General features: G+C 39.5%; 1 protein-coding gene across 13 annotated transcripts in view; it reads left to right on the top strand.

The window, feature by feature from the left end:
- The window catches only part of BCAS3 (BCAS3 microtubule associated cell migration factor), a 300,061-nt gene that overhangs the window by 102,693 nt on the left and 186,151 nt on the right, over nt 1–11,217 (top strand). For all 13 annotated transcript variants that reach the window (XM_033518900.1, XM_015646438.3, XM_019008603.2 and 10 more), the window contains 3 exons: nt 4,598–4,722; nt 5,283–5,448; nt 6,557–6,657. In XM_033518900.1, the coding sequence (XP_033374791.1) occupies nt 4,598–4,722; nt 5,283–5,448; nt 6,557–6,657 (392 nt within the window). The remainder of the gene's footprint in view (nt 1–4,597; nt 4,723–5,282; nt 5,449–6,556; nt 6,658–11,217) is intronic.

Here is an 11,217-nt window from a genome sequence, read left to right as displayed (position 1 = left end):
AGGAAGGAAAGGAAGGAAGGAGAGAGAGGAAGCTTTGCCTTATTCTTATTCATGGAGAATTTCTAATTTCTGAAGTACCTCCCTAAGAACCTTTCTAAGAGCAGTTTCTGGTGCACCAAAGAGTTTTGCCTGATGGTGATCTAAGAAGTGCAGAGGCTCTGGAAGAAGAGTTTTGGCAGTGGATTTGTGAGCAAAGGCAGTGTGGATCACCCCTGCACGAAGCAGGAGACGTCGTCAACCAGAAATGGTTTTAGATTGAAGTAAGATTAAAAGGCTGAGATTAAAGAGGGGAATATATGAAATAGGCTCCAAAATTGTTGCCTGTCTTTCACAAGACTCTTTTTGTGGTTTGTTTAATGCCAGTGCTAGCTCAAAAATATGGTCCTTACTCGTCTACAGAGAAATTAGGATAAAAAACACACTTTGGGTGGGGGAAGAAGTCATGTTGTTTCCATTAAGGTCTTAATGAGACCTAAAATTCTGTAAACAAAATGGATGTTGATTTGACAGCTAAGTGCCTGGTGAATAAAGGATCCTACCATTCCTTTTTGTGCTTTTTCTTGCTTTGTTCATGATCTGACAACTGGAAACATCTTTGTTTTTATGTTGTAGGCGCAGTGATAAATGAATTAAAAATTCTGGACTTTGAGACAGATTTTTTTTTGTAATTTTATGTGTAATTGCAAATTTCTTGCAGTATTTTTCTCCTGATACTTTTGTTGATGCTTATATAGTCAAGATAAAACTTATTCCATAAGCAGTCATAGATGTTTCCATTTCAGTGGGTTTAGTGTGGAATAAGTGCTTTTGTTTTTATGAATCTCATATATTTGGAGCCTATTTGTTTGGAATATGAAATCAAAGTGATTTTCAATCTTTGCAGACTTGTACTATTTGACTATAAATATTTGAATATATAAGGCAGCTCCTTCATATCACATATATGCAATTTATTTCTTGTTTTAGAGTCATGTCACTTGTTTGCCAATGGATTTAAAGATACATTTAAGAGCCTGAAACATTTTGTGAGACATAAAGCTCCATCATCAATTGTTCAGCCTCTGGTTTTCAGAATATTTTAAAAGTATTAATTCTTACTAGCAAAATATTAATAATTAAAATGTACACTAGATAAAATACTGTAACTATTGAGTATTTTTACAAAGAGCTAGCACAGTGCATTTCCAGAGATTATGGCAGAGTTTGATGCGTTACAAAATCAACAAGTGAGAGCTCTGAATGGATTCAGCAGGTCTTAATCTGTTCTCACTGTGTTGGCACTATGAAAGAGCTTGCATGCTGAGCTCAGTCTCTTCATTGCTCTTCAAGCTCTGACAAAGTGATGTCTTCATTTTCTTCTTTAGTTTCCTCCCATCTCCTTTTGTGCTGTTTCAGTAGAAAATGTCAGTTGGACACATCTGTATCTACATCTTGATGCTTCTGCATTTAAAATAGAAATAATCCTCCAAAATTTTGTTAGAACATTTAATAATAATACAGATTTTTCCCAATTCATTCTGTTCCTGATAGAGATTTCTGTACAGATCTAATTGGATCAAAAGGATTTCTGTGTCTCACTGAATTTCAGGTGTGGTTGCACAGTGCAATAGATCAGAGAGGAAAAAGTAAACTGCCTTTTCATCCTCCTGATGTCTTGAATATAATGCTGCTGTTCCTAATGTTTGGGAAAAATGAAGAGTGAAATTAGAATTGGAAATGTTTTGACCCCATTTGCTTGACTGTCTTGGTTTTAGAATTGATTCCCAAAAATCTGAATTTCTTCCTGCATTTCTTCTCAGGAAAACTATGGTACAATCGTGTGGAAGTTACTGTATTATGAAGATTCTTTTAAAGTAACTGTTTTGTAAAAGTGAGGCCAAATGTGCCTGAATTTCAGCTCTTGGAATAATTTATGAAGTGCTGACAAGCCAAGAGCAAGGAAAGAGCAGGAGTTCATAGCAGAAACAAGTCATTCACCACCTACCTTCAACATTATTGTTTTGTTATCATTTATAAAGCTGAGAGGGTGTTTGCATCTGCAGAATAATGAGGATTTATAGTTTCCAAGTTGTTAAAATATCACAATGACATGGAAAGATATTTTTCTAATGGCATTACTGTTACTGAAAATAACTGGGCTTTGGAGGTTTGCTGAAGGAATGAAATTTGAGTTGGAATGTATCGATGAAAACTCAGGAATGGAGTAAAATTATGGTCAAATTAAAGATTCCTCAGTTACAAGAGGCTTCAGAATAGACTTGTTGACATCTCAACAGTATTTTTCAGAAATCTGTCCAAACCAATAGGATGCACAAATCTTTTTTGTTTGTTTGCTTGTCTTTGTTTGCTAGCAGGGCTGAGTTTAACCACATGAGTAATCGTGTTTTACAAGGTCTGCTCTTTGTGTCTACAAAACATCATCCTCCAAGGGAAAAGCTTCTGGCACTGAAACCAACACTTAAGTGCTTGCCTTGAAAGATGTGCATCCTAAAGACAAGATGTAAATAGAACTGAGCTCAGACCATTTCCTCTAAGGCTGTTTATAATTGTATTTAGTTGAGCACAGGTCTGGGGACTCAGAGTGTGGAGAACTCTGGAAAAATGTGTTGAGTCCCAGGTTCACTTCTGCTTCAAGGCTTGAAAGCAATTCTGTCTCTGTAGAGCTTTACTCCAGTTTGTAGCTGAGAATAGCATTTGCTTCCAATTTTTTTCCCATTTTAAATTGCTTCATTAACCTTGAAAATCATTTTAATAACCTCAGATTGTGTTCAGTAAAAGCTGAGAATATTAAGAACATTAGGACAGTATAGAAAGGTCCTTTTATGGAGAGGAAGTGAATATGGCAGAGTCATTTCTGTGCTCCTGGTTTGCTTTGTAGTGATTGGTGGGTGATACTGTCCTGAATAATACTCTGTATTAAACCAAATCATTTATTAACTGAAGTAAGCAACAAGACTCTAATTCACTGATACATTTATATTTTCATTTCTGAAGGAATATGAGTATGTGAATACTTGGAAAGTGAGAGCTAAAGTAATTCTCAATATGCAATTTGGTTAAAAATACTCTTTCTGTGACAGATGATTATTTCCAAGTGAAAGAAATCTATTCTGATTTTTTTCTGAGTAGCTAATAAAAGCTTGTTAGCTAACACAATCTCAGTTTAAATATTCTAATATAGAAACATGATGTGCCACTGGAAGCAAGGGAATACATTTATAGTCAGGACCTTTTTGGAACACAGGTTTCTGACCCAGGCATCTGTAGCTGTAGGTTTAACAGTTGGATGTTAAGTGCTTTGTGGTGGTTCAATACCAGAGTTACTGACTATAAATTCCAACTGCTCTTTTGGGACATTCCAGCTTCTCCCACATGTACAAGAGCTTCAGCTCTGATCCAAGTCCATGGAAGTTTGTCTGACTCTTTCCATGGGCTCTGATCAGTGTGATGGAATTCTTTTGGAAAGAGCATTTTTGTTATAATTTCTAACTGATACATGTGACCACAGACTTGCCATGTGTAACATCTGTTAGTATAAATTAAATATCATTACAGTATTTTAATTGATTTCTGCTGTTTAAAAATATTCTTCTAGTGCTGAATTTCATTTTAATACCTGCACTCCTTTGTTTGCACATACACCTATGCACACACACTTCTCAGAATTGGAGACTGTTATGTAAAAAAACAGGTTAATGGGATGGTCGGATCATGGGCTGAAATTGTGTGGGAGACAAAATTACTATAAGAAAAATGGAAAGGAGGGGTGGGTAGGAAGAGAAGGGAGCAGTGAAATAGAGTAGAGAGAAAAATATAAAATAATAATTCAATTAAAAGGACTAGAGCAAGGGGAACATGGAGAAAGAAAAATCCTGTGTGGGTTTGTCAAACAGCTTTTCTGTTAAGGAAAGGGTGAAATGCTGATTTAATGAATTGAGGCATGGCCAGTGCCCTGCCCATAGTTCTGAGTTTCTGCAGAGCAGAATGTTACATACCTGCAGGTCCCTGAGAGGAGAAACACCTCAACAAACATCCTCACCCCCCTGGATCTGCTCTGTGCACATCCTGGGCTCAGGGCACAGTGTCTGCTTTTCCATGATAGAATTCCTGATGTGTCCTAACAGTGGCTCATGAGTGTGTGCATTGTGTCCCCCTCCCTGTTCCCTCTGCATGTCCTTCCCCCCACCCTTTGTCACTCATATCCCCTGGTTATTCCTGACTTCCTTTGGAAAAGACAAGGAAATATCGACCTGCAATGGCTGACCCAGAATCTGTATTTTCGTTCCCTAAGGATTTAGGGTTTCTTTGTATTTACTTCAGAAGTTGTTTCTATTGAATGCAAATATTTGGTCTTTTAAACAATTCAGTTTTCCATTATGAGCCAGTGCTGTTCTCCAGTGAATGAGTTCAGAATTCCAGGGGAATTTGGGACCTGTTATTGGGAAACACTGAGCATCTGTAAATCCTGCTCAGCCTTATGTCAACTGCAGATATTCCCCATTTCTGAAGTAATATCTTAAAATTGCTGTTAAGCAAGGGACATCTTAATTTTTTTGAGAATGAACTTGTATAATTTTATTTTGTTTTTTCTTTAAAGCAAATCCAAACCAGCTCCACAGATTTCACCCAGTAAATCTGTGGGAGGGGAGTTTTGTGTCGCTGCAGTCTTTGGAGCTTCAAGGTCATGGTTTGCAAACAATTCTGGTCTCAAACGAGAAAAAGGTTGGTACCTCACAGAATTAGGACTTGCATTTAAACTTCAATTCTTATTTTGTGGCAGGTTCTAAGCAATCTGTGCATTTTGTTCCTTAAACTCAGGGGCAGTCAAGAATTTTAGGATTGTGTTTGGGGTGCTTTTGGTAAAATGTACAAGAAATTTTAATTAGTGAAATGAATAATTGATCTTTTATTATGATACAGTGATAGAAACCCAACTTTGATAGGTCAGTCCAAAGGTACTGTGTGAAGTGACACTGAAAAAACTGTGAGATAAAGGTGAAACACCTTTGCTAAAGCAAATGTACAAGATCTGTTTGGAAATGTGTAATCACCTGAACACACCTGGTGTGAAATTTCTCTTGTATGAGATACTCATACAATTGTGTGAAAATTGTGTGTTTTGTAGAATTTTCTCTTTGTCTCTCCAGCCCTTTTGCTACTTTTAATTCACATTTTTAACCACAAGCTAAGACTTAAAAGAACAGAGTCTGCTATTTCCACAAAAGCTTTTTCTGTTCCTGCTGTGCTGTTACAATAAGATTTTCTCCCTTTTCTCCCCCCAGATCAGTCCAAGCAGTTTGTGGTGGAGTCCCTGTACATCATCAGCTGCTATGGGAGCCTGGTGGAGCACGTCCTGGAGCCGCGGCCGCTCAGCACCGCGCCCAAGATCAGCGACGACACCCCCCTGGAGATGGTCACCTGCCCCAGGGCCAGCTGGACTTTGGTTAGGTACCTCATTCCTGTGACTTTTCCTTCCTTTCAGCCACAAAATGCTTGTGATCTTTATTTTTGGATGAGCTGCATCGTGATTGTCGCTCAAGTAAAGACTCCTGAAGTTTTCTGTTGAAGGAGAGAAGTTCAAGCCTTGCTTTCTGTGCAGTTCTGTCAATGGGAACTAAGCTTCCAAATCTTTCTCTGCATGTGGAACTACATGAACATGTCTGTGAATCAGCAGAGATCTTTATTAATTGGTGATTTAAAATGATCAGGTTATAATTTTCTGTTTATATAAAGATTAGAAACTATTATTTTGGTGGTGTAGAAGTACAGAATTCTGCTGTGAGACATGAGCAAGGTTCTCATGATGAAGCATTGTGAGTTTTCCTGTGAGCAGCTGAAGGTACCATTTCTAAAGACAGTAGAAGAAATTATTCCTGACATGTGGAAGAAAGTAAAGAAAAATTGATGAGAAAGTGTTGTCAGTGCTTTTGACATTTTAAAATATTTTTCTATTGATTTTTCTTGGCTCCTACATTCCTTAGTGCTGCTTATGGCTGGACTGGAGTGATCAATACTTGATTTACCAAGCTATTTAGGAATGGCCCACCCTAATTAAAATTACAACACAGACTTTGGGACCATTATTGTTGAAATGAGTAGGTTGTAATGGAATTGAAAATTCTAATTGGATCAATAATCCATAACTTTACACAGCTTTATTTTCACAGTAAGTGCTCAATGACTTCACAGGATGGAAGCAGTGGTAGTTAACAGAACAAAAAAAGTTCCCCAGTTTCTCTTGTGTGTTTATATAACGTCAGCATGACATACAATGGTCCTAAACATATTTACCAACTTAATCTAAACCTCCTTCCTGGGTTCTTTTTTATGCAATCCTTGTTGCAGTCAACAACCAAGTATTGTCTTTGCCTCACAATCTGCACGATTTGGCCCTGCTGCTCCACTGCCTGTGGTGGATTGCAGTGTTTGAACAAGCTAATTTAAATAATTACAAACATTTTGTGAGCTTGTATAGATAATTGCATGTGATGACAGAAACACTGATTTACATTCTCTGTATTAGCTTAAATATTAATAGTCTTGTGTTTTACCTCAGAACTCCTCAGTGGAATGAACTCCAACCACCATTTAATGCAAACCATCCACTGCTCCTGGCTGCAGATGCTGTGCAGTACTACCAGTATCTTCTGGCTGGCTGTGAGTAGCTGACAACTTCTTGTCTTGTCTCATTTGAAAGTTTTAAGCAGAGGGTGTTTTTCTGAGTTGATTTTTTCATCCAATTTCAGTGTATGTTCAACCTCAGAGCAGGGTTGTGTGTGTTAGTAAGGATGGAGCAGTGAATGTAGGGTTGGGATTTTTGCCATGAATCAGAGTTGTGAGGATGTGGGAGTGCTTGGCTGGCCTTGAGAGTCACCCACCAGATCCCATGAAATCTTCAGGGTTTCCTCACCTCATTCCTTCTCATGCTTTTAGCCATTTCCCCCTGTGAATTCCATACCCAGTGACAAGTGAGTGCATCTGCATTTCCCTCTCCTTGGGAATTCCTGGTTGCTGGGCTCCTTCCAGCCACAGTCTCAGGCAGCTGCTTCTCTCAGGAGCCTTGGCACTTCTGCCAGGGATGCTTTGCCCACCTGCCTTGTCCTGTGTCTTGCCCAGCCACATCATTCCCAGAGAGCCAACATTTCATGGCATGGCATATTCAGAAACATTCACACACCTAGAGCTCCACATATATATGGTGTATCTGTATTACATAAATATACAAACCAATGGATTTTTATAATGGTTTTGTAGAAAAATGAGTATTTATCTTTTATCTGACACTATAAGAGAGAGAAGAGTACTGACAGTGAGGAGCAAGTCTCTGTTCTGTCTAGGATCAAAGTGATGCAGCAGTTGAAGTCTCACAAGGGAGCAACTCCTGGCATCTGTTGAGGTTCTCCTGGGGAAACCAGAGCTGTGCACAGTTGTCAGTGCAGGCAGCTTTATGTGACAGGGACATTTCAGATGCACCAAGTGGCCATGTGGGCCAGGAGGCACTTTGGATGGGGCTGGTGAAAGGGACACTGGTGCCAGATTGGATCTATTGCTTCTACCTGTCCATCTGCTGCATCTGAGTGTTATGGAAACCTGCAAAGTTTGAGTCTTCCTTCTTCTGTGCTGCACAGAAAACTGGGATTAAACTCAAAAGATACAAAAGAATATGAGAAAGTAATTAGTAGTGCATAGCCCCATTAGATTTGTATTTTGGCTGGATTTTTTTTGCTAGATTCCTGCCTTGTTTTACTTGTATTTGTATCCCACAGAGTGAAACCAGGGATGGATGGGGCTCATTTTGTGTATTTCATTAACATTTTATTAACAGCTCCAATACTGTTACACAGTATACATATGTGTACAAATATACATTTCAAATTGTTTACTACTGAAAACATTTTAAAGAAAAAAGGAGCAAATTAATGAACTTAAAGGGGTTTTGCATATTTGATTGACTTATCTCTTGTTTCCTTGGTGTGACTTCTGTACCTTTCACATGTTTTTTGCATGTTTGAATTCACACAGATTCACACAGTCACGTTCATGGCACATAATGGAATTGCCATGGAAATAGGTAACTCTGCATCACCAGAAAGTCTGACATCCTCATTTCATGTTTATTTCCTTTCTTCCTTATCTCTCCACTCTGAATTCACTTTTCCATTGCACAGTAATGCAATATCTACATGGCCAGTTAAGGAACTTGTGTTATTTGAATTATAAGACTTTTAACTCAGGTTTTAATTCACATAACAGGAATTCTTTAAGCTGGATGTAAAATGGAAAGAATAATAGAATGATAACCACTAAAGACAGCAGAGTATCTACAGGACATGGCAATAACAGAAATTTGTGTCTGATTGTCTTTGAAGTTTTATCTTCTGGACTCGCTCAGGCTGAAGCTCCTCAGTGAAGTCCCTGACGATGGAGTCCAAGCATCTTCCCACAAAAGCCACCTGTTAGAGATCTCCTAAGCCCAGCTCCATGGCTCTGCTTACCTGCAGCTCTGCCCTGGGCTGGCTTTAGCTGCAGCCTGGCTGTGCTGTGCTCTCTTCCACCGGGGGCTTTAATTGCAAATGGCTCAGCCGTGGCTCAGGGGGGCTGGTCCATCTGTCTGCCACGTCAGGGCTCGCAGGAGCCGTGGCGCCGTTTCAGGGGCACTGTTTGTGGCTGTCTCTTGGAGGTAGAATGCAGCAGTTTCTCTCCCTTTCTGTATAGCATTTCTGCCAATTGTTTGGCTCCATTAAGTGTGCAGGGGAAATAAAAGCCTGAATGACCAAGTCACAAGGGGGTATGGATAGACCCTTTCTTTGTCCACACTCAGAACATTGCATTAGGTCTCATTATCCATTTATAATAAGTGACCTTTGCCCCCTGGGTCATTGAAAAACCCTCAGTGTGCTTTTTAGCACAGAGTACCTCTGTCAGCAGCCGGGCAGAACAATGACACGTCTGGCAGGCTGCTTGGAGGGCTGCACAGCCAGGTTTTCATAAATAAGAGCTTCAATGCCAAAACACAGAGCCAGAATCTTCCTTAGTCTCTGAAAAATATAAACCAGGCTGGTGAGTTCTTATGCTAAACAAAGAATATTCAAGAAATAATTACATTAGGTTATCAACACACGGTTCAGCTTTTAATATTTTTAAAGAATCTGAAAGTTTTATTTGCAGCTAGAAAGGCATGAACAAGGAACCATTGTTTGAAGAAATGTTTTGTACAACAAGTGTCCAAGACCTTTATCCCAAGGGTATTTGTAAGTGGATCAGCACAGCTGTTTCCTTGCTTTGAGGTCATCTGTGACATCTGCTGCAGAAACCTGCATCAGTGTGTGCAGCTCGTGTCTACCTGAGCACCTTACCACAGCTCAGGCTGCTGCACAGCTGAGAAGGTGGGAACTGAGGGATTTACAGCTTTCTCTAAGTTCATGGCTTGAAAGTGAACTTGCACGTTAAATTCCACAACCTGCTGGCCTGCAGGAAGTGCCAGGATCCTGCTCCAAGCTGCAGTGGGTCAGGGAGAATATAACCAGTCCTGAGAGCTCCTTTTGACAGAGCAGATTCCAGGTTCACTTGTTCCCATGAGTCCATCCCACAAAGCCCTGGATTAATTACAGTCCTCAGGTCTTCAGTGCTGGGGTTTAGGTGGTGGATATTTCTCTACATTCCCCACATTTAATACATAGGATTCTGCCTTTGTGTCCCTGATATTCCCTTTTTATTCACCTATGTCCTGATCAACTTCCAAGTCTAACCACAACAGAAAGAAATCTGAGTCACATTTTATTCTTCCTAGATGTTTTTCCTGTAACATAAACATCAGCATGTGGTGTGGTTAACTGTCCTGGCAGTGGGAGGAGAGTTGTGCCAGGCACTGCACGTGTGCACAGGAGGGTTGTGATGTCCACAGGAACTTGCAATGTTAAAGCTTTCTCCATAGAATTTCCAAGTTTTCTCATTAATTACTCTTTAAATCCTGCCTTCTTGCTGCTGTTTGGGGCTTAGGAATTAAGGTGCTTTGGGTTGTATAAACTCTTGAGGATGCTGTTAAGATGTGTGTTCCATGTCCATGACAATCCCCTGGTTGTGTTCAGGGTTCTTTCAAATGAATCCTTTCCTCTCTTTAACCAGGCCATGAAGTTTTGCATCTCTGACTGACTTTCCCTGGTTTCCTTTGTGTGACTTCTGTACCTTTCACATGTTTTCTGCATGTTTGAATTCACACAGTCAACATTCATGGCACATAATGGAATTGCCATGGAAATAGGTAACTCTGCATCACCAGAAAGTCTGACATCCTCATTTCATGTTTATTTCTTTTCTTCCTTATCTCTCCACTCTGAAGTCACTTTTCCATTGCACGCTAGATGCAATATTTGAAACGTGGTCAATTAACACATTAATGAATAAATCCCTTAAAACTGAGCAAAAGCTGCCCTGAAAAGGCACTGAATAGATTGAGACCTGATTTCTCTCCTCTGGCTCTTCACATTCCAGGCAAGAGTTTTGGCTCATCAGGACCAATTTCATGGATGTGGCCTACAGTTGTCAGAAGTGGGCCAGTGACAAGAATTAATATATTAACTGGTGTGCAGTACTCTGACAAATTGCTTACTAAATACATCAAAATTGATTGGGCATTCTGTGTTTAAATTGACAAATGACTGCATTAGGGGAAGGAGGGAAATCCATTAATTACAGCTGCCCTCAACCATAGGAAATGTAATCGTATAAATATAGATTTTGTTAAAACAAAAGTCTGTACTTTACTCCTGTGTTGCTGGTAAGTGTACTTGCACCTCTTTGCTATTAAACCTGCAATAGGAGGATTTGAAGACAGATCTTTGCAATTGGCTTTTAAATAATCAAAGAGCATTTCTGTTGTGTTAAAAGGAAAGGTGCAGTGTTTCTGCATCCCTCTCTGACCGCTTCTGGAAATTGTTTCTCTCTCGGAAAAGTGGACCTGTAGCTGAGGTTTCTGCTGTCTCATTAATTGTTTATTTTAAATGCAATGTAATTTGTATTCCAAGATGTGAGCATTCAAACCAGCACTCTGTTTTCTCCTTCCTTGTCCCTGTTCTGCTCTCCAAGTCATACTTGCAGGGCTGTTACATTTTTCTGAGTAAGAATTTGCACTTGAGTTAGGCCTGGAGATAAAATCAGTTTTATAGGCTTCGTTAAGGGATTCTTGAAAAGATTAAGGCCTGTATTTATAGCTGCCTT

This window comes from Parus major, chromosome 19 (genome assembly GCF_001522545.3).
Source record: "Parus major isolate Abel chromosome 19, Parus_major1.1, whole genome shotgun sequence".
NCBI lineage: Eukaryota > Metazoa > Chordata > Aves > Passeriformes > Paridae > Parus > Parus major.
Note: the sequence above shows the minus strand (reverse complement) of the source record. Positions and strands in the feature narration are given on the sequence as shown.